The 24,182-nt window shown below is 42.0% G+C and overlaps 1 protein-coding gene and 1 long non-coding RNA gene across 13 annotated transcripts in view; one reads left to right on the top strand and one right to left on the bottom strand.

Annotated features, from left to right (window-relative positions):
• Positions 1-8,463, top strand: part of FAM110B (family with sequence similarity 110 member B) — a 116,021-nt gene extending 107,558 nt beyond the window's left edge. For all 11 annotated transcript variants that reach the window (XM_055704512.1, XM_055704503.1, XM_055704509.1 and 8 more), the window contains one exon: positions 4,130-8,463. In XM_055704512.1, coding sequence (XP_055560487.1) covers positions 4,432-5,544 — 1,113 coding nt within the window. In that variant the 5' untranslated portion in view covers positions 4,130-4,431 and the 3' untranslated portion in view covers positions 5,545-8,463. The remainder of the gene's footprint in view (positions 1-4,129) is intronic.
• A 6,466-nt stretch (positions 8,464-14,929) lies between these two features.
• Positions 14,930-23,771, bottom strand: LOC114016917 (uncharacterized). 2 transcript variants are annotated; one of them, XR_003561686.2, is made up of 3 exons: positions 23,561-23,771; positions 18,479-18,581; positions 14,930-17,829 (listed from the first exon to the last, which is right to left on the bottom strand). It is a non-coding gene; the product is annotated as an uncharacterized LOC114016917 (long non-coding RNA). The 2 variants fall into 2 exon arrangements; XR_003561687.2 differs by having other exon boundaries at positions 14,930-17,822.
• Between the last annotated feature and the right edge of the window lie 411 nt (positions 23,772-24,182).

Here is a 24,182-nt window from a genome sequence, read left to right as displayed (position 1 = left end):
GGGAAGGGAAGCGCGTTGTTTGCTGTCATTCAGTTGTTAGCATCATTCAGTCTCTGTTTAGAATGTAGCTTTAGGTATGAGAGAAAAACCAAACTTGAGTATTGTACAATAACATTTTATTAGTAATAGCACTAGAAATAAATACTTACAGAATGGGGCCAGTTCATAAATTTCTTTTAAACTTCAAAAACCTGCATATTTAGAATATATGGAATTCTAATTCCAAGGTTTCTGCATAGTTTATCTCTTCCTGCTGTCCTAGCTTTAAATCAAAGAAAGACTATTTTATAGACGATTTATTTGTAGTTAATGTTAGTTGTATAACTATTGCTGCTCTAGGCTGTATTGTGTACCCTAAATTGTGCAGATAGCGTGTCTGTTATTTAAATGTGACTTTCTAGCAGACGTTTTACAGACCTAAGAGTGATTAGAACACAATGCCTAAAATGCACAAGTGCTCTGGATCTCTGCCTCTATTGCAAAGGGATCCTGAATCGAAGATTCTGATCTGAAAATCAGATCTGGCTGAAAATACAGCTTAAAAAACACAAAACCCCTCTACCCCTTTGTACAGCTTGCACGCTACTCAGCAGGTCTGCCACAGTCGCTGGGTGTTAGAGGAGCTTGCTTAGTAAGAACTTTAAGAAAGGTTTTATTAATCTATGCGTAGTATTAAAATGAACTATGTTTAAATGTGTGCACAGGAGGTTTTAGCTTTGTTTTTCTCTAAATAATCTCTTAAATCTAGCAGTTGTTATAAGGAAGAGCAATAATGGAAATCCAGAGTGAATCCCGAGAAACACAATTCAGCCGGTAGAAGAATTTCACCTACAGAGTAGACGTTTGCATGTAAACAGAGTAAAAGGAACGCATCTAAGGTCCCTGAGTATATTTCATGCATTTCCTGGGAGTGAGTGAAGAAAACCTATTTGCCTTTGAATTTCTGCAGTGCAAAACTGGTACCAGAGCTGCACACAACAGGAAATTCAGATGCGTAAGCCGTGTTTAAGCTTAAACCAGAAGAAAGCCATTTCTATACCCCTGTTCCTGCAATGATGATTTTCACAACTGGAAACCAAGTAGCACAATTTTCTCTTCCTGAGACTGTGCTGTACTGCAGCAGCTCAACCTTTTTCCTTATGGATGACATTAGTAAGTATCAAGGCTCTCTAGTGTTGCCGCTGTGTTTCAGGTGCCTGTGGACAGCAGAGAGGCTGGTAGGAATTGCAGTCACTTTCCCATCTAGCAGCGGAATTAGGCTGCAGCCTTCGCCAGCCCATGCTGGAGAAGTAGTTTCATTAGTACTTTACCTTCGTCCACCCCTCTTTCATCCCACCTTCTTTTCTAATGGTACCTGGTTAATAATTTTTAGCTGTCCGAGATGAGAGTACTGAATAAACTTTCTGGTGATGTTTAAATGCAGCATCTCTGTGAAATGGAGCAATTTAAACAAGACACAAAAATATAGTTAATCCTTTTTCATAGCTGCATATACCTTAATTTATACCAGCAGCTCCACAGGTACAAAGCCTCCGTGTCTGGCCGTGTAACCATCTGCCCATTACTTCCCCAGCTCCCTGTAGTGGCTTGAGTGAACGTTTCAGCCTGGATCCTCAGCAGGCCTTTGTTTTTCTCTCTAGGCATGCCTGAAGCTCATTGCCAGTCACAAAATATTTCTATTGACTTCAAGGCACTTGGCCCCATATGTGCTTGCAAACGAGTACTTTTGTTCTCCTGGATGAATGTGCATGTGCGGTGGGATTTTTTTTTTTTTTCCCTTTTCAGTGTGGTATTGAAGCCAGTGTGGATGCTTGGCCTCCTAAGCAATGCTTGTTGGCATTGACCAGGGCTGTCCTGAGTGAGGAACTTGTTAGGTGCTGGGGAAGGACTTCCAAAAGCAGCCTTGAGGCCGATGCCTCGGTTCCCACAGCTGTGATCTGTAATGGGTATGTGGGGCCACTGGCCAGGAGGAGAATGGAGTTGGCAGCTGTCCTCTGGGGCAGGACCATGGTGGCCTTTAATGACAGTGGCCAAGGAAGAAATGGAAGTCTGTGGCCTCACCTATTCAAGTGGTATTAACTCATTTGGGTGGCAGTGTTTGGTACAGAGAACTGGGGTTTTTTTCCTCCTCCTGACAAGACCTCTGCTCTCACATAGATTTGATTTCTGCACAAAAGTATCAAATATACACACCAGTGGTGTACTTTGCCAAGCACTTAGCCATCAAGCTCTGAGCTGGCGACATGGAAAGATTTGATTTGTGTGTACAGAAAAGAAATGTGTGTGTGCAGATGTGTGTTGGAATTGCCTTCAGTCCATTTGGAAATTTGATACTTGATTTCAAAATAGTACCAATAAATATGCTGATTCAAATGAGGAAAGCGAGCTTTTTTTCTCTTTCAGAAAGATTTAGTTAAAATTCAGGAAGTCTAACTACTGTGGAGTTAGCACTAGGATTTATAAAACAACATTGAAAGGGAAGCTTAATTAACATTTCACTACCCTTTCAATTGCACTGCATGCGTGTCTGGTTTATCACCCACCTAAAAATGTTAGTTTATATTTGAAGAATGCTTCTGACAGTGAGCCTTCAGGAGAAAGCTCAGCTTTTTCCTATAATCTCATTATAGCATTTATATATTTTATTTGCTTGCTTTGACCTTGGATGATTTAGAGAGTATTCAATGTGTATATCATGTATTTCTGGGAATCAGTGCTCAAGGTTGTTTTCTTTTTACTGTTAATGTATCTTTAGCTGGAAGGTAAATTTTTGGCGTTTTGTTTGGGTTTTTTTTTTCTAAACAATGTACTGATGGCACACCCTATATTAGTAAGTTGGGTATTGATGGATGAGCACACGCAGGATGATAGTACACACGAAAGCGAGTCATCCCTGGGAAGGATGCTGCTCTGTGTTCCTTAGGATGAGTGAAGAAGCAACAGCTGCTTTTCTTTCTCTCCCTGAAGAACACAGTGATAAGAGAAATGGTATATTCAAAAGGGCAGCACAGATTAATGGGGCAGTAATAAAATAAATGAGATCCATTAGCGAAATCACTGCTTGAAAAGTAGATTCTGTGATAAGTGCCCTTCAGTGCCTCATGTGGGAAGAATTGTTACAGCACTTGTAACGTCATCCGTAGTGTTGGATTTTAAACTGTTGTGACAATCCTAAGTGATAGGATCTTAAAATAATTTAGATGAAGGTAAACTTCATTTGCACTTAGCGCTTGGTAGAAAACTTGAATGATTACATCTAAACATGAAGACAAGTTCTTTTCTTTCAAACCCAGTCAGAATGTTTTTGTGTGCTCTCAAAATCTTTCATCAAAAAAAACCCAAAGCCTTTTTTTGTTGATGTTAAGCCTGTAAGGTGATCACAGGAACCTGCAAAGCTTTATTTTACTGCTGGAGCACCGGTGCTCTGGGGACTAATGTTCAAACAGACTTTGAACTAGAATCCGTGGCTTTAGCGACATCGCCTACTTTTTAATTGGTTGTGGGTTGTTTTTTTTTTTATATTAGATTAATGATGAAAGGTGTGCATTGCACTTAAAACACTACATGTGTCTGTTTTCTCTCTGCTTTTTAGACCAGATAGTTTTCTGGATCATTTAATAAAAAAGGAAAATACACTTAATTTCTTAGATTTGCAGAGTACATTGCCTATAAGGAGATAAACATTTGTGGTTTAGAGATAAAATATATACACAAATCAACTAATCAGAGCCAAAGATATTAGTCTGAAAGTGCTTTTTCATTGATCTTCGGGCGATAGGTGGGTCTGAGTCTCTGAATTGACACATTTTGCTTCCCTTTCTCCCTTCAGAAATGCATGGCTGTATCATGGTAGGGCTTAATTGTATTTTATTTTTTTCTTTTCCAGCGTAGTTTTGTTAAATGCAAGCTCAGACTGTAAGCAGCAAGCAACACATTTCTTGTAAGATGCAGAGGGGGTGCAGGGCGAGTGGAGGGCACAGGCACCCCGAGCGCCGCCTCCCCCGTGCCGGCAGCTGCATCCCATCCGTCCGGTGGTGGGAGATGGAGAGGAGGGCCAGGAGGCGGCTGTTGCTATCGCTCTGATGTCAGGCGCTCTTGCTAACGTGTGGTTGGTTATTCTGCATTTCAGATCGCTGCCGGTCGCCGAGCGCAAAGGGAACGGCGAGACTCCTGCATCTTTCAGCGAGAAGAAAGGAGTCAGCAGAGCAGACTAATACGGACTTGTGTCGAGTGGCCTTGCCCTACAAAGGCTGCCTTTAAAAGAGAAACGCAGTGTTATTTAATGAGCTGTGAGATGAGGCGCTGCTGCTAACGCTCAGATCCCAGGATTCATCGGCTATTCATTGTGCTTAATGTACATGTTTCTGCACCGTGCATTTAGGAGATCCCAGAGAAGAATCCAAAACGGCTGCGGGGGAAAGACCACCAAACATGCCTACAGAAACACTACCGACAGGTAGCATGGTGAAGCCGGTCAGCCCTGCCGTGACTTTCACGTCCGCTGTTCCTCTCCGCATCCTGAACAAAGGACCCGACTATTTTCGCAGGCAGGCGGAGCCTAATCCGAAAAGACTGAGTGCGGTGGAGAGGCTGGAAGCCGACAAGGCGAAATATGTCAAGAGCCAGGAGGTCATCAATGCCAAGCAGGAGCCTGTGAAGCCGGCAGTGCTAGCGAAGCCGCCGGTCTGTCCTGCGGCCAAGCGGGCCCTGGGGAGCCCCACCTTGAAAGTCTTCAGCAACAATGCCAAGACCGAGAGTGGCGTCCAGAGAGAAAATCTGAAACTGGAGATTCTGAAGAACATCATCAACAGCTCTGAAGGCTCCAGCTCAGGTTCAGGGCATAAGCACGGTCCCCGAAACTGGCCGCCTCACAGAGCTGATTCGACAGAGCTGAACCGGCACTCGTTTGCTGAGTCTTTGAAAGTTTACCCCACCCAGGGCCGTAGCAGCCCGCAGGAGAGCAGCTCCAATGTCAGCAGAAGGCTTCTAGATCAGTCAGCTGAGACTTTCTTGCATGTCTCTCACAGCTCCTCAGACATTAGGAAAGTAACTAGTGCAAAGCCCTTAAAAGCAATACCCTGCAGTAGTTCAGCCCCACCTCTGCCTCCAAAGCCCAAAATCGCTGCCATCACCACCCTGAAATCCCCAGAGATTGAGGCAGTCGAGTCTGGATGCGGAGTTAGTAGAAGACCCTCCCTACAGCGATCAAAATCAGACTTGAGCGACAGATACTTTCGTGTCGACGCAGATGTTGAACGATTCTTTAACTACTGCGGACTGGATCCTGAAGAGCTTGAAAACCTTGGGATGGAAAACTTTGCAAGGGCTAACTCTGATATTATATCCCTCAACTTTCGCAGTGCAAGCATGATTAGCTCAGACTGTGAACAGTCTCAGGACAGCAACAGTGACCTTAGAAATGATGACAGTGCCAATGACCGTGTGCCATACGGCATTTCTGCCATTGAAAGAAATGCCAGAATCATCAAGTGGTTATATAGCATCAAGCAAGCTAGAGAGTCACAGAAAGTGTCCCATGTGTGAGAGAAAAATCCACCGTAGAAAAAGCAAGGACTGTATCTTTGTCTGTGAATATTCAGTTGTGAAGGGTTGTGAAGTCGACTTGAAGTCTTGTACCCTTCTCAAATCTCTTTGTGTTGCTTGTTGTGCAATGTTTCCAAGTTGCATGCCTGTCAACATGTGAGCTGATCTGGCTTCCACTTGAACAATAACTAACTACAAAGCGTGGCTCAGCATACACATTATCTGCCAAAAGTTTAAGACGAGAATCTAATTAGAGCTTCGGTATAATCAAAGTGTTTACATGGAAGGGTTATATGACTTCTTTGGTATTTATGTGGTTCCTTGTGGATTTTATATATGTCACTTTTTGTCTTAATGCAGATATTGTCAACTGACGTTACTAGTTTCTGAGTTGAAACAGGATCCCTTTGGGGGGGGGGGGGGGGCGGGGGGGGAAATAGAATTGGCCAAAATAAGAGGTTTAGGCATACAACAATAGGCAAAGCAACCTTATCTCTTCTTGAAAGTGCATTATTGGTACATATGAAACTGCTTCTAAAAGGCTACGTTCTTAAATTGTGTGTCGTTGTTAAACTATATATCCCTACTTGTAGTAAGGGACTGTTCGGTAAAGGTTTCTTTTTTCTAAGTAAGCTCCCTCAGTTTTACAGCAGAAGTAGTCCAGTGACTCTGCTTGACCTCTCATAAACTAAATGAGTCCTGCCTTTGGGTTATTGTAAGCATTTTAATGATTTTGTATTATCCCTGCTGGAAAAGCTTAAACAAAGTTGGAGTCAACAGATGAAAACAGAGTAGGTACAGGATGTTGTGGGTTTGATTTTTACTCAAAGATTCCTGGTCTTAAACTTTTGACAGGAATGATTAGATCCTATAGCTGATATTGAATGCCTTTATTAGTCAAACACATCATGACTACAAATTCCATGCTGTCTTTTAATTTTTGTTGTAGGACTATTTGAACAGTTAATGAACAAAAATGGAAACACACAGCCATATCAATATAACACCTCCTGTTCAGAAGTAAATACACTCAGTAGCTGAACTATATCAAAAAAATTGTGATTATGTTGTCTTGCATACGTTATATCTAAGGCTGTGAAAGTTTGTTACAGCTCTAGGAAAGTGTAGAAACATGACAGTATGTAGCTTTGTTTTTTTTTTTTTTTTTTTTAATCCCTCCTCTTTATGATGGTTAGTGCTGCAGGTCAACCTGTTACAAATCTTTTGACAATCTGTGTCTTCCCAGTGGTTTGTTTAACTGTCATTTCAACAGACAGTGGTGGTGTGGTAGCAGAGAAGTTGAAAGTACAGTGGTCTGCTTCATTATTATTGTATACATGCTTTGAAGTAAATTGCAGCACTACCTTATACTTCATCAGCTAATAGGAAACTTTTTTATTGTGTAAATGCTGTAAGACTTTGTATATACTTCAGTTGTTACGAAATCTTTAAAAGGAAGAGTGTTATGCTAATAAATAGCTCCTGGTGCAGGTATGGTAGGGTTTTTGTTCTTTTTTTACCCCTCCCATTCTTAAAACTATATCAGGAACTCAATTGCAGTGTGTTTTAGTGCTGTAGAAGGTCTTGGTTAAATAATAGTTCAGTAAAAGGTTACTTTTACTGAAGTGCTTTTCAGAATATAATTTTTTATAAAGTAACTATAGCAGCATGATCTGTCTGAAGAACTAGAAAAGATTTTCAAGACTCCTAAAATAGCTTGCTTCTTCCTTACCTAGCAATGTTACTGCTCCCGTTTATAGCATCTGTTCATAATGCATCACTGCAGTCTTCTGAATTATTCTTCAGTAGTGCTTATTTATATATTTGAATATTAAAGGTGTTTTACAAAGTCGGGTTCTATCTTTTCTCTAAGCCTGTGGCTCATCTTCTCACTGATAGCCACAGTTCATGCAGGCAAAACTGGAAGCAGAGCCACACAGTCGTTTGTTGCCTATGGAATTAACCTACATCAGGTTTTATATAATTGTTTTCCAAATGGTTGTTCATGGGGCAAGGGGGCGGGGGGGGGGGGGGGGGGGTTGGGGAAAGCACACATTCAGTTTCAGGAGGCTACTCTATGGTTTTTACCGTTGGTTTCACGACCTAAGATTTGCAACATTCCTAGTTCGGATCAAAAAAATGAGGAGCTGTGTATTTCAGCTACAGGCACATTTGTGACATTTAAAGCTCCATGGGTTTCAGTTGGCATTTGACATCACACTGGTTTTTCAAGCATATTTTTCCAATAGTAAGTTCTACTCAGTTCAGTGACTATTTTGCCAAGGAAAATAATGCTTAAGGGATTCAAGCCAAGTGTAATGCAGCTGTACAGCAATGAAATAAAGAAGTTAAAACCAAAATAAAAATGCACTCACATTATTCTCTCTCAATTGTTTTAAAAATTATGACAAACACGCTATCTCAACTGTTGTCAGCCAAAAACAGTAATAAAGAAGCCTGTATAACTAGAAAATGGATTAGAGCATATGCTAGTATTCTGAAGTTGTTTCCCAGGGTTTGTTAGGAAGCCCATAGGCTCTTGAGAAATCAAATTCATTTCCTTTCAATGCCACAAGGGCTTTAGGCTTGTGAGCTATCTGTAAGAGAGCATTTCCTCACCCGAGATCTTAAGCAGCACGTTTGACACCGCGCAGGCTCTGACTGCACTCTCCCTGTTGCATGCAATACGCGCACGAAGAAGGCTTTACAGGACCCAGACCTTCACAGTCAACTGAACTTGCAGCTCTGGTGAGATTGCAGTAATAGAAATCACAAGACTGCAAAATGCCCACCAGGCTTTGAACACGCAGGTAGCAATTGCCTTCATTTGTCGCTTCATTACGGTTTATGCAGATAGGGTTTATGTATTTATAGTCTTGCCATTACCTGTACGTTTGCATAAAAACCAATTTGCTGGTGTCTGATCTGTTTTTGTTTTCAGATGGGGATAACCATTTTGCCTTTGCAGACAGGTAATCCGTCATGTCGAGAGGGTCAGCTGTTTGTCTCTGCCTTAAGAGATCCCTGAGTGCCGAATGTTGGATTTGCAGGGAGTTGTAACCAAGTCACACGCCTCATCAGGGACCCGTTCTGGTTGTGTTCCTGCTGTCTCCAGCAGGCATTTACTCAGGTGCAAAGTGCACAGCAAGCCTCCGTGGTTAAACAACAGCTCTCGTGTCAGCAGCAGATCTGGAGGGAGATGCAAGTCTCTGGCATCCTGTGAAAGCCGGTGCTGAGCCCAGCGCTGACAGTCCTGGCCCCAGCAGTGAAGAGGAACGCAGTATGTCTTCAGTAATTAGTATGAATTCACAGACACAAAAGAAACAGCCACAGAGGTTTGTGGGAGTTCTGTTGTTTTGACTTGCCAGGAAGGGAAAGGAAGAGGAAAATTCTGTGGCAAAGTACACTTTGAAAGCCATGTACAGCTTTGTGCAGAGATAAACCAGTTCTCTGAGTGAAAGAGATGGGCAGCAAAGTAAAACCGGTCTTTTAATCACTTCATATTATATAGTAACAACGTTGAGAAACATGAGGGATGTAGGATCTGTGCCACAAATTTAGATTCAATGAATACAAGTACTGAAATTTTCTTTTTTATTAATAGTTTCTGCAAGAGAGCATGCTGTGCTGTGAGTGTATGCACCATCTGAGTGACCGAGGGCTTTTGAAGGGTAAACACAGAACGGTTGATGCTTTTGGCAGAAATTCAAAAATCAAAAGGCACGCTCAGACAACAGAGTGAATCAGTATTGCTGACTTATCTCTTTTTACAGCAGTTTATCCATCCATGGAGGCCATATGCGTTTGATTCCAGTCATTCAATGAAAAACAAAGTGCTTAATGGAGCTCTGCAGTACAGAGCTGAATAATTTCAGTGTGCAGAGAAGAGGAAAAGAGCTAAACCTTAAAAACAGTCTTCCCAATACCTATTGATTATGGGATGGTAATGTTTAGTACATTATGTTCAGAGCTTACTTGTTCATAAGAAACTTTTATTGTGCAGAGTAGTCAAACCAATAAATCTAGGAGGTTCCAGTTTTCTAAGGCTATAAAACGCATGTTTTATGTGATTAATGGTGCCACACCAGTAGCTGAGTACGTTAGGCTTAGACTATAAGAGCATCTGGAGCTTTGTGCCCGTGAACAGTAAGGATCCGTTGCCTATTTTGGCAATGAATATAAATGCAGATATAGTGTAAGGTTCCTTTGTGCCGTACAAAAGAATGAATTGGTCAAGGTGTTTTGTCCTGAATTGTAATGTAACTGTATTAAAATCTTTGTTACCAAGGCTTAGATGTTCACTGATATTCTGAATTCATCTGACATTACCTGCTGTCAGCAGAAAGACTCCAATAATCTGCCCCTTGAAATATATCACCCATAGCTTAATGGGAAAGGCCATTAAAATTGTCTGTTCAGTCTAAGGACTTTTATTTCCTGATGATGGCATCTGTTAAGTGAACCTCTAAATAAGCAAATTTCAGTCAGAAATATTAACTCATGAATGCCTTGCATTTTTCTCCCTGGAAGCCCAAGTGGTGATCCAAACCTGTGTCCTAGTGTTTTTTGCAGTTAGTAAATTGCTGCTAGAATTCAGTTGTTGTCCATTTGGGGTGCAGTACAATCTAAAGTGGAGACACCTACACCACACCATCTGTCTTGCCCTCATAGGTATGAACAGCCTTCAAGCACATTTTATATTTGATCGCTTAAGAATTTGGTTATGGCTGCCCATCAAAACTCAGTAATAATAAGGGGTGACTTTTTCTTCCCTTAGTTGTCACGAAAAATAATCATTTATATAACAAAAACTGTAGTCTCTTAAATGTCATTCTTCTAAATTTAAAGTAATTTTCATGGTAGTCTTATGACAAGAGTAAGAGAGTGCTAGTGTCTGTGCTTTTATTATTTCCTTCTTTTGACACGGCAAGTCTTCTCCACCTTCTTGTTGTCTTGCATTTTCTGAGTTTTCCCAGCTTCCATTCTTCCTTTCTGCATGCACCTTTCTTGTCTTGTCTAGCTTTTTCGTCTTCTCTTCTCTGAAATGTATGATCAAGGTCGTCATCTTCTCCTCAGTTATCTTCCTTTCTTAAGCAGCCTCATCCCTTAGTTACGTTAATGCCCTTGCATCCCAAAGCAACTTTCCCACAATTTGTCCTGTCTTTCACAACCCCCATATTCCTGGCAGCCTGTCTCCACGGAGTAACCCTGGCTGCCGTTGAGCTGCCATGTCCCGAACAGATAGTAATCTATTTATTGGGTTATTTTAAAATTTTCTGGCATGCCATGCTATTTTCAGGCAAGATGAAGCAGCAAGAGGTGGTTCTTCAGGAAGAAGCAGTGATTGAAAACACTCCTGAAGAACAGGATACCAAACATATCTTGAAGTATCAGTCTCTTGGTCCAAAATTGCTTGTATTTCCTTCTCTGCTCTATGTCGCCCAATACATACTCCTGCTACTTCTTTGGCTCCATATAAAATGCTGGCTTGAGGACCGCATGCAAAGGTGGTACAATTTGCAGTGAAGAGAATGCTACGTGCCCGCTATCCAAGCAGTAGATACTGTTTTGCCTTCTGCTGTTCGGCAACACGGTACCCGTGTCTCACACCTGTGGCATCCAGACCACTTGCACTGCGTGCCGAGTTCCCAGGCAGGCGGCCGGAGAGCGCTGCCTGAAGACTACCGTAAAACAAGAGGGCAGTGGGAGCTCCAGAAGAGACAAAGTCTATCCTCACCTGGTCGTTGCAGGAGACTTCCCGCTGTGGTAAGAGAAGAGCAGGTTTAGAAGGTAAAATCCCCAGGCTGCCATCTCGTGCAGCCCTGGGGCTGTGGGTCCAGCACCTCAGCCCTGCGTGCGGGGAAAGGATGTTAGTGTGTTCATTTGGGAGACAGGATGAACTAGTGTATGGAAGCAGAAGGTGCTTGGCGAAGCGTGCGACTGATTCAGTAAGTGCCTGCTACTCATATTTTAAAAAATGAAGAAGATGGAAAAAAAGAGAACAGGGCTGAAATTGGGACAACATCTGTGTATGCAAATGCTCTCAGACAAGATGTAGAGGTGGGTATATAGTTTTGCTTTTTAAGAAATGAAGCTTTTAACAGATCTTTTAATAAATGACCTGTTTTCCAAGTATAATGTCTTATGAAGTCAGGCTTGCCGTTCTGACCCATAAAAGCTTTGCTACTCTCAGCATGGAGCAGTTAGAAATGCGCTGACAGTGATTTGGGGTGGCTTAAGTAGTAGGATAAAAGGGTTCTTAGCTGAACATGAACTTAATTTTACTAAAGTTTTGGAGGATGGTGGTTTTTTTCTTTATTTTAAATAGATTGTGAGGGGCAACAGAAAACTAACATAGTCTTATTTATTAGTGTTGGCCTGCAAATAAGACTGGACAGCACAGGTTCAGTTAATGTGTCTGACTGCATGAAAATTACAGTATTAGGTTTTGGCAAAGGCTTGATTTTCTTCGTCTGTGTTTTGCATGGCTTGGAGCATATCAGCTTACATGTATCTGGCACAAAACTCACTCATCTGAAAACGCTTTCTGCAAGCTTACGGGTTTGAGTCCATCAGCTGAATTTTCTACAGGAGGGACATTGAGGTGCTGGAGCGTGTCCAGAGAAGGGCAGCGAAGCTGGTGGAGGGGCTGGAGCACAAGGCTTATGAGGAGCAGCTGAGGGAACTGGGGTGGTTTAGTCTGGAGAAAAGCAGGCTCAGGGGGGACCTTATCGGTCTCTACAGCTGCCTGGAAGGAGGTTGTAGTAACGTGGGAGTCGGTCTCTTCTGCCAAGGAACAAGCAATAGGACAAGAGGAAATGTCGTTGCACCAGGAGTGGTTTAGGTTGGATATTGGGAAAAATTTCTTCACCGAAAGGGTTGTCAGGTATTGGAGCAGGCTGCCCAGGGAGGTGGTTGAGTCACCACCCCTGGAGGTATTTAAAAGACATGTATACGTGGTATTTAGGGACATGGTTTAGTGGTGGGCTTGGCAGCAGTAGGTTAGAAGTTGGACGTGATTATCTTAAAGGTCTTTTCCAACCTAAACAATTATATGATTCTATGATTCTTTCGTGTTGAAGGACTCTGAACAAAGAGTTGTCATAACACTTTTGATTTCCCATGTTTTTGTTTCTAGCATGTTCATCCAATAAGACCTTTCAAATCCTTTCCTACAGACCGAGTGAAATTTGGAGCTTTGTATCACTAAACGCTCCAGCATTGAATTCAGTAGGTAGAGAGCAGGCAAGAAGTTGTATTGTAACTTTTGTTTTTATTATTAACTTATTTTGCTGTTGTTTCTCAGTAAGTTGCAGAGTTGCCCCCCCCCCCCCCCCCCCCAATGCCATACAGTGAAGAACCTAAGAGCCAAAGAACCTAATAAAACCATACAGATTTTCCCCAGAGTGGCATAAGGAAACTTTAAAACATGTCTGGGTGCATCATCTGGAAAGACCATGGGAAAAACCGGATACCCCAATTCTGGCCCCATTGAAGTCAATGGGAATTTTATCACTGATTTTAAGAGGGGAAGGCAGGATTTCACCTACTGTCAGAGCTTAATATTTTGCCCTATTTCGGGATGGGTTTTTTTCCATGTTGTGAATCTTGTGCATTAGTTTTCTACTGCTTCCTTACTTATTCTTCTGGCTCCTTAAGCAGCACAAGGGGAAATGCCCTCCAGGCACCACAGGTAGGAGCCCCAGGAGCAGGGAAACCACATGGGTGTGCAGAGATCCCTCCTCGCTTCCAGACAGACCCACAGCAGCATGGATGGAGCAACCACTGTTTGCCTGGGCCATCAGCCTGGTTTGCTCCAGAGGGTAAAAAGCCAGTGTTTTCTCTGAATTTTATTTATCTTCCTGCCTTGCAGGTGTGTCCCATGGTAGCCTGGCATTTTTAGAAGCGTATGGATCTTACCAAGATAATGCCTAGTAAAATTAGTTACCCAAAGGCTGTGTCAGGCCCCTGAGACCTAGCGGACATGAGTGCCAGAGGACGTAGCCCTGATCTGAACACAAGGAAGCAGCTGCACAGTCGCTGTCTCATCCTTTGGTGTAGAAGGAGAAACTACCCTGGGTGGTTCAAACTCCCCATCTACAGCTTCTTCCGCTCGCTGGGCTAAGAAATTTGTCCCCATACTGTATTCCTCTGCCGTGGCACCTTTCAGGTACCTGAAAAGGACCATCTGGGCCACGGTTCTCCTAGAAGATGCTGCCCACACATGCAGCTGCATTTGTCACACCTAGGCTATGACTAATTTTTCAGTTTTGCTGCGTTCACTCCCAGAAGAGTTGTATAATCTGCACTGAACTATCTTAATGAAAAGTATTGAAAAAAGTAATGAAAAGTATTTTTTTCTACAGGATGTAGATCTGTGAGATGAGGCAAGAAAGAGGTTTGGTGAAGTACAAAATACTAGTCCTGGTGTGAGGAGAAGGCCAGGACCTACCTGCCCAGCACAGGTTGTGTCTTTTCACACATAGGTAGCACACATTATAATTTGTTCTCTGAATTTTTACTGAACTGCTAATGACCAGCTTATGGAAAACCTGGGAACTAATAAGCCATCATGTATATTTGTAACAAGCCTCAGGGGTGCCCCTTTCGTTCATCTCTAAACACCAGTGAGGTGTTTCAGGAGCAATGTACGACTGGTGCTATATTAAAACAAATTTACCCTGCCTCAAACCACATTTAAGCAATAAACTGCAAAGTAGTCAGCTGTGATCTCAAAAATCTTTGTGGAAGGTTATTTATCTGAGAGGCCATTTCAGAGATGTTCAGGGCTCCTTGGAAGGTCACTGTTGAAAGGTGGATGCTTCACCTGTGGTTGTCTTACTTACAGCTCTGCTATGGAAGAGGGAGCAAGGGGGGCGCTTTGGGGACCTGTTCTGGCCAACCCCCCACCACGGGCAGGACACTCCTGCGCTGCTGAGGCTCTGGGATGTGTGTGGTTTAATACCTAAAGACAGCTGTGGTGTGGAATTAGAGATTTTTCTAATGGACTCATTCCCATGCAAGTACCACACAGAGCTGATGCTCAGGGACACGCTGGGTTTTCAGGGGGCTGCTGAGTGAACAGATGTGTAATGAAATTGTGGAATGTGTTGAAAGCGTGTGGAAAGGGGTTTCTTGGCCACGTGTTTTGCTGAATAAAAAATAGCGTTTCACATGGTTGAAATCATGGCAGAGCACTCGGATTCAGTAGATACTGGGCAGAAGTCAGCGGTCCGTCTGGCTGGCTGAATGAAAGAGCCGGTGTGACTTCAGCAGCGATAAAGTCCTGCAGCTGTATCAGCTTCTTCTGGGATACAGCACAACATGCCAGGAGTGGGGAAGGCTGTGTGCACTGGAAGGAGGGATGAACTTTACCAAGCCAGGCTTAGGCAATTAATTATATTTTTAATTCAGCATTTTTACAAATCATTTATAGCTTCATATTAATACAGAGGAAATCTAATCCATTGGCTTAAAGTGTTGTGATGGGTGGTGGTTTTAGTTTTTTAATATTATTTTAAGTTCGAGAAGCAGTTCAATATGAACACCTGGCAGCTATTGACACTCAACCCTTTTTTTCACTGTGCCAGATGATAGCAGGTCATGCAGATAATAGTATGGGGTTGTTAGCCGGGTTGTGAAGAAGATGAACCTCTTTGGAAAAAAACAACAAACTGAATAAACACAAAACATACAGAAGCTTTTCCTGACTGATGCTAACTATTGCACATGTGTCTTTCCCAACGAGTAAGCTGTAGACTCCAAAAATAAGTGATAGACTTGCTGTCTTTAAAACCATTAAACAAGGAAGCAGGAGAGAAAACATGAATTTTTAGAGCAACCTTGATGTTAGTGTATCCTGCTCCTGTCCTGTCTGGTGTGGGGGGACAGCGAGGGAAGAGACTGCTGCTTCAGCACATGGTCTGCAGGAGAACAGAAGGGGGAGCAGAAATATGGTCTGAAAATAACATTAGCCGACACAGTCAGACCATGAGGTCTTCCTGAGGAGCAGTCTGCAGGAGCAGAGCTTATCACCGTGTTTAAATGAACAAGCTTTTCAGAGCAGGGATGTGGAACTGTTTCGCTGCTCAGTGGTCCCAAACGATGTGACTGGCCATGGTCCCCAGTGCTGGCTTTTTAGTTTTTATTGCTGCTCTCATAATGCATCCCCACAGACTCATTTGTAATGCTTCTCTCATTTCTATAAGTGGGGAATGCCAAGATAAGAATACTGGAGGTCTTTGTACTCTCAGCAGTGAAACACAGCAGAGATGGGAGTGATACGAAAGGTCCAGGAGTCCAGGAAATTATCCTCAGCCAGTTCCCTTCAGAAACCACCCCCTCTGGGGCAGGCACTGATGTGCGATAGCGGAGGCGGGAGCTGCATCCTTTAAACATTTTGGAAAGGAATTACTGGCCTCTTTGAACAAGATGCTAATCCCAGGCTCCCTCAGAGCTTCTGCTGAAAACAAATTGTCACTTTCCTCAGTCCTGCCCTGCATGCCACCTCAAACAGTTTTGCTGCTGCAAATAACCAGCATTTCTACAGTGATTTAGTAGGTGTGTTTGGGGGGTTGGGAAATGGCACATTCAGGAGCTTGTTGGCTGAGCTGTGTCCTCACATGTCCCTTCCACCCTGTTGCAGGAAGGTACACTTCTGCAGAGAAATGTTTCTTGCCTCTGTGTTTCCTCTGTGCTTCACCACTGCTATTTCTTCCCGAGACCCGTGTTTTTACATCAGCTACTCAGAGGCCAAAGATCCTTTCTCCTGGACCTCATCATTCTGATGTTGACTGGTGAAACCAGAAATCTGAGCTGCAGCTCTTTGCCAGTTTGACTCATCCTTGAAATTTTTCTGACAACAACTTGGGTCTCTATTTATGAACAGCCGTATGAAACTGTTTCATGAAGTATATCACTAAAACCTGAGTTTTCCTGTTCCTTTTTTTTACTGTAAGATGAGGCCATTTATCTTTCTCCCTTGATATTTTTAGTCTTTAGATTTTCTCAGGTTGAAACATTTATTCCTTTAGGCAATGGTTTCTATGTGCTTTGAAAGAAAGTCTATTATTTCTTAATACTATGGTAAATGTAACTCTACTAAACTATTGATATGCATGTAGTTAGTCCATCGGTTAAATATGCATTAGTGACCAGGATGAAGGAACAGTAAATGTATGGGAAATTTTAAAAATAAATTTATGAGAATCAGTTTGGAGCAGTTCCAGTATATCTGAGCCCTGCAGATGTAACATGGGCTGCCTGCATTTGCAATGCACAGTAAAAATTATCAGAAGATTCTGATTAGTAAATGGAATGCATAATGTGTTCCCAACAGACCATTTTCCCATAAGAAATAACTCATGTTGAACCCTGTTTATTTTTCAGCTGAATTGATATTGAGGAAAATTATCTGTGGAATGGGGGAAATAAAGCAAGCCACCTTCAAGTTGCAGGAACCCCAAATCAAATAATCCAGTTGAAACACTTCTGTATTATTTCTCACCAAAAAAATCTGACTGACAAGTGAGTCGTGACAGAGCAGTAAGTCTCTGGGATTTGTGGTTTCTCAGGGTCCCACAGTAGATGGGCCCCACCACCACCTGCAGCACACCCCACTGCTGTCCTGGCCCACTGCTCAGGGGCTGCTGCTCACAAGCAGAGTTAGCTCCGTCTTTAAAGTAAGAAGGTGTTTTGTGCAAGTTGCTGCTTTAAGATGGCTGCTAAGTTCTCTTTGCCCTGCTTCCCAAAGACGAGTCTCCTTTGGACAGCGTGAGCAACCGTAGCCATTGCATGGTTATCTCCCCTGGTGCAGCAGTGTGTGGTTGTGTCCTGTTATCTTTAGGAATATGTGCTTCACTCCATCTCAGCAGCCCCTGCACCACCGTGAATTGCTTACATGTCCCGTAAGAGCGTACACATTGCACAATGTGGAAGTATTTTCACAGTATGGTATCACAGTTGGTGATGGACAGTGAAGCAGCTGATATCCTGATGTACCAGTTCGCATCTCACATGAAGGAAATGACTTGTGTCTAAACTGGGTGGACCTTTGGAGCCTGGAGAATTCATGGTTGTCAAAGTCAACATGTCCATGGTGGGAAGCGCTGTGCTCTGAGACCCTGCTCTCTGTACCACAAATGTTGGTGTTTTCTGCTCTGTGGGAATTTCAAAATTCTTTGGAAATAGGAACTTTGAGATCTCAATCTCTTCTGGAGAGGACTTTTTCCTAGGACAGCTTGTTGGCACAGCTGTGCCAGCTGTTGTTTTGGGTTAATCTGTAAACTCAAGCAGGCATTTACAGCAGTTACAACCCCTACTTTTTTCAGTTCTTTCCAAGAAATATCTGAGAAACCTAGAGATGTATTCTCTGTATTAAAACATACGAACAGAGAATCTGGGAAATTATTAGGAAAGGCAACTATTTCCTTTGGCTGTCCAAGAGCACTCACACTACAGAAAATGGGTCCATGCTCATACCAAATATCTTAAAATATGTACACTTGTTACATGTAGAGCACCGAAAACTAAATAAAGGGATGCTACTGATTTCTCTTTTTACAGATTAGGTTTTAGATTGCAGAACAGCTGCATGTTGGAAATCGCTGAGGGTGAGATTGGATTGACTGTGCCCTCAAATGAAGTATCACCTCGAAACATGAATGTGAGCTTCAAAATGCTGCATTTCAGCTTGGCAGTCAGGCCTGGTCAGGATTTGAACAGGAGATTTCTTTGAGATCTTTGGATACCGAGTGAAACGTCTCTGACCATTCAGTATCTGCACTGAGATAACTTATCAGTGTATCAAAATGCAGCAGGCTTTGTGTTTTTGAGGACCCAATATCTTTCTGATCACTTCTGCGCAGTAAGCATGCTGTAACCTTGCTATAAAAAAGATTGTCTTCTGTTTTCTTTTATCATATTAAAAACTCACCATAGTCTTTTTCATCAGTAGTTAAATTTCTGGGCTGGTAGCAGTGATTACTTGCATGTACTCTGCAATCACACTCCGATTTTGAGTCCTTCTCAGTGATAAGCTGTGGAAAACACCAAATAATTATTGCTGAGGATGCCACAATGATGTAACTGCAACCCTCTGTAGCTGAAAAATATCAGTGACATTTCTCTGTTCATCTAATCCCTGATTTTGAGATATCATCAGATCAAAGCCAACCACTCAGCCAGTGTATGCTGGGTTTTCTTCATTTCCAAAAGAAATACCACAACTTGCAGAGCAGAAAATCCCCTATATCCTTCTGTAAAATCCTGCAGTGAGACACACTTATGACTGTGAAAGGAGGGAAAAGCAAATAAAGTTCTGACCCCCTGTGGAAGTAAACTCCTATCATTTCTGTCACCAAAGCTCTGATTTCATCCAGGAATTACAATTGCTTTTCCTTTAAAAAGTAGTTTGTCTCCTTGAACAGCATTTTTAAAAAAATGCAGCGCTATCACTACAGGTATGCGTTAGTGGGAAGTGATGTGCCATTGTGAAACACAATCTCCAGAAATTTAATTCCTCCTAAGTGAGTTCTGTTATGTTGGCGTTTGGGGTTTTTTTTCCCCCCTTTTAAATATACTCATTGATTTTTAGGCCAGATGAGATCACTGTAATTGTTTTTCTGACTTTCTCTAAACACCAATTATAACCGGGCATAAATTAATTCCCCTTCGAATTACAGGCTGCATTTCAGTTGAGAAATCCTATTTTGATTTGAACAAAGGCAGTGATGGAGAACCCACAACAGCATTTACTAAACCATTTCAGTGGTTAATAACCCCCTGCTTAGATAAATTGTAATCTCCTCTGCAGTCTGAATTTGTCCAGCTTCAAACAGCAGCCCCACGGTGCTGCTGTGCATTTGTTTGCTAGGCTGAGGAGCCCACCACCGCGGTTTTGCTCACAGTGTAGGTGCAGAGACCACGACTGGGTCTGCCCTTAACATTTTCTTGGGCAAACTAAACAGCTCTCAGATGAACTGCTTTTCATCCTACCTGCTCCAAGGTGTCCAATCAGAACTGACTGGCACAGTCAAGATGAAAAGGTCTGCTATCCATGCATACACCGTTGGGGTAGTGCTAATGAAACTTTCTTGTCTTTGTGCAGTCTTTTCACATGCTGGAGCAATGGTTGAGCTTTACAGGCTGTGTCTGAAGCAAGTCACCCCTGGGAGGGTGACCAGAGCTTCTTGCCCCTTCCTGCCATTCACGAGGCAGCATGGTCACCTCTGCCAGCACACCGCCGATCTGTCAGCACATCACCACACGCCATCTCTCCCTAACCCACTTGAGTCACAATGATCCATGGTAAAGAAACAACCCACAAAACAACAGAAAAACAGCAACACATTGTTCAGAGTGTTAAGACTAACCTAGATCACAGTGACAGAACAGGGCTGGAGAGCGGTGGGGTGAGCAGCAACGTTGGGCCACCTGCAGTCAGGACATAGCACTCAAGCTCAGCCAAAACTTTGCTTTGTCCAAGGCACATTTCCATTGAACAGTCCTTATTAGGAACTCCTTTTTCCTGAATATTTACGCCTCACTTGGTACCAAATTGCATGTTACTCAAGGTCTCCCTCAAATACACACAGCCTTGGATTAGTTGACAGTTAATCCCACTAGACATCATTATACACACACACCTCCTGTGTTAGAGCCTACAGCATTCAACAGTCTCCTTGCTTGCTCTGGAGGAACCAAAATAATTTTGCTCCGTCTCCAAATTTTGTTAATTCTTTTATCTGTTAAAAAAGCCAAATGGTTCTCCAAAGTTCTTAAGCAATTACCATTCTTAAGATTGATGATCTATTACTAATAATGATTTAAAAGTTTCTCTTTCGCTGGGTTATTATATAAGTCTGTGTCAATTTTTTTGTGAGGGACCCTAGTGGTACGTTTGTTGGGAAGTCACATCTGTAGTCCTCAGTGTTGTCTTCAGAGATCACTTAAAGACAGCTAGGATGTTCATCAGTATCCATTCACCAAGTGAACAGCTACTTTCTCTTCATACCTCCCTTTTCTCTACAGCTCCCTCAGAAATGGAGCCCTAATGTCATGGTGCCCAGAGCACAAGCTTTCAGAAGAGGTTAGGTCCTCTCTAATAACAGCCTCATATAGAGCACCACAAAGTGTCACCACAGTGGAAATATTAGCACAGTTGTGTCTTCACTGTCGTTTTGCCATCACATTTTAAACATCCTCTGAAGTTCCTTATGAACATGTTGATTCAAAAAAAAAAAAAAAAGTTATTTTCAGCATAAGGGAGACAACAACTAATGCTACAAGTGTCCAGTTACTGTGGGTGGAGCTCCCATCACTTCTTGGACAGCCTGACCTCTGCCCATGAGCTTTTTCCTGCTGAACTTTGTTTGACTTGAAAGAGTGAAATTAATTTTTTTTTTCTCCTCCTGTGTAGCTCATGTATCAGTCAACAACTGTCAGCTTTGCCAAGAGCAACTCTTGCTCTGTTAACCCACAAACTTGCTCGTGACAGTTCCACATGGACTTACCACAACCTACTGACTTCTGGGTCTGCTCAGGATTTCTCACCCACACACAGCACAGAAATAATATTAACATCTTCCACTTAAATCAACAAGACAGTTTTGGGACCCTGATTACCACCATTAAGCCAAAACATAAATGTTTCTGTAAACCTCAAGAATGTGAGTTTAGAGTGTGAAAAGATGTGAAAATTCACCTGTCACAGGTGCTACTGCAGTTTCAGTTTTGTATAAACATAGATTAACCTTTTTTTTTACTTAGTGGGCCTCCTAATGAAATTTCTTGTAACTGCTTTTGTTTTTAACTTTACTATGCTTTAATTCAGTGATTGGTTTATGACTGTAATTACTAGTCTTTCAGGCAAAGCTTATTAAAAACAAATTAGGTTGTTCCAAACTGGTGATTTTATGATCATATAGATCAATATAAATCACAGTTAATTAAGCTCCTTATCACTTCGGTTTTCCATATGCAATTTATTACAGCATTGCAATAACTGGCAATATTCCTACCTTTCCATACCAATTTAGTTATATTGAAACAGAATTTGGTTTACAGTAACAGAGGCTGAAAACCAGAATTTTAAGTTGCCTGCTGCAGAGTAACAATGAAATGATAGTATAAGTTGATAGTGTATATCTACATAGGAAAAAAACCATAAATGTGAGCAGAATCTGAAAAATGGTTTTAAAAAAAAAAAGAAAAAAAAAAAAAAGGCAAGCCAAGTAAAAACTGTATTTGAATCTTTGTTTCCTTTCCAAAGCTTATCAGAGCTGTTACAGAATATAATCCTGGCTGCGCTATAATGAACAAAAAAACCCCAACCCTTAGCTAGTTAAGATTGGTAGTATTCCTTAAGATGTCCAAGCCAAAATGTGCAAAAAAAATATATTCTGGACTTGTTTTCTTTCTTACAAGAACCATTCTGTAATAAATTTCTCTTTAATGGACAGTAACATTAATCTAATTAAAGTTTTTGGTGTCAAAACAAGGTAGAATTTACCAACATGCAATGCCTTGAAATTTACCTCCCTGACCCTGTAAATCACCCTGTGTTGCACTTGCTATAGGGAGCTTGCACTACAGAGCGGTATGGTGCCTGTTTCTATGTGGCAGTAAATATAATGTAACGCAGGGTCTTTCAAACATGGTTTGAGCAGCATGAGTTCAGCAGGGTGCCTTCTACTTGTCCCAGGGAACACATTGGTTCTTCTGATGTCAGTGAAGTCCTGCTACTGATTTCAGTGGAGCTTGGGTTTCTTTGTCAGTTTTCAGTGATCTGACAGCCAGTGTGTTGCTTTTTGTTGCTAATCTTGTTGATTTTTATACCAGGCTGGGTAACTTGTGTCCCTGCCCTAGGTTCTGCCTCTCAAATGTCCTTAGACTTTGCCTTTTGTGAACCACACTCACATCTTCATACATGTCTAGAAAATGTCTGTTGGGAGTAATTCAGTTAAGAGAGGTGCAGGGAAAACTCTTCTTACGTTATTTTATAATGTTATAACACTTATTACATTATTTTTACATCATTTACCTTTTCCTTACCATGCAGGTGCTAGACCAGGTGGCACAATTGGAGAAAAGAAAACTTTAAGACACACTATTCCCTCACAATGTCTGACAAGACACTAAAATGTTGATGTGGATCTAAGAAAAGTTATTACCAATCTCTCAAACCTGGTGTCTCCTATATGCCCAGATGAACATGGCTGTAGCAAGACTGATCACTATGCATGCAATCCCAGGCACTATGCATGAAAAGGATGACCCATAAGCACCTTATTCTCTGCTAATTTTTATCAGCTTCCAGATGCTTTGTTTTCACAGCTACAGACTTTTGCAGGAGTCTCTATGTGTTAACGTTTTTTAAAAATGCTGTTCTCTTCAGGAGTTTTGCCCTGAATCAGGATCCCCCAGGAATATCCCCACCAAAACCTCCAAGACAAGGTTCAACAATCTTGCAAATATTTGATCTTCAAAGAGGTGTAATTTAAAATGCAGGTGTTTTTTAATGCTTATAGAAAAAGATCATGATCCAGAAATTCCTGCCACCTAAGGTTATTTCCTGCACTGACCTTCTCCATCTTTGCTTTCATATTTATTACGGCTGGAGAAGTGCACTAGCTTAACATGATCAACACAAATTTAATGGATTTCAAAGGTGTTTGGAATAGTTTTCAATCCCAAGCATAATCCTGCTTTCTTGGAAAAGAGGCATTTGTGAGTGTGGGAGGATTTAGTGAATCTTACTCCCTTGGGGAATCTTTGCTTGGTTTTTTTTTCTTTTTTTTTTTTTTTCCCTAGTTGTCATAAGATGTGTTTTGAACGTTGCCTTTTTACTGCCTGATAACAAAGAGCATCACTTGATTGCAGGGACCATTGATAGTTTTAAAATACTTAATTTCAGAGATATCAACATGTTTCTTTACAGTCCTCTTGGGCTGAGGTGCTCTGGTTAAGTATAATTGCAGCACTACACACACACACACACTTAAACATATATCCATACCTTTTAAAAGATCACAGGGTCATGTCTATCCAGGGATGCTAGGAAGCAGTAGGAGCTGCTCCCACCTCTCCATGGACACACGAAGGCCATGCTGAATGTGAGGTAGGAAGCTAGTTGTGCTTTGGGGGCTCACCACGAAGGGGCTGGCAGGTGGGATGCTGGGCTGTAGCCAGGCTCTGCCCAGCATGGCTGCCCAGCCTCTCCGGGGCCCCAAATAAAAGCTCACCTCAGGCCAAACTGACTAGCTCCATTAATCATTTATTAAACTGGGCTGCTGTGGGACAAATGTTTCCAGGCTGCTGGGTTTAAGTCCAATGCACCGGTGTTACCCAATATAATCACTGCACGGTTCCTACAGTCAGTGCTTTATGTAATATATCTTTGGAAACCTCAGTCCTGTAAGTTTAATTGACTTACTGGAGAAGAAACAGACAAACATGAGCTGATAACATGTACTACATCTCACACTGGAGGTGGTCTATGCAGGTCAGGATTCAATCATCTCACAAAAGCAATACTCTTATTTCAAATGGAAGAAGAATAAACCTAAGATTTGGTGGTTTTCCCCCTTACCTCCCATCTCTTGAACGAAGACAACCGATGTTCATACGCATGCCTTGTT

This window comes from Falco cherrug, chromosome 3 (assembly GCF_023634085.1).
Source record: "Falco cherrug isolate bFalChe1 chromosome 3, bFalChe1.pri, whole genome shotgun sequence".
Classification (NCBI taxonomy): Eukaryota; Metazoa; Chordata; class Aves; order Falconiformes; family Falconidae; genus Falco; species Falco cherrug.
Note: the sequence above shows the minus strand (reverse complement) of the source record. Positions and strands in the feature narration are given on the sequence as shown.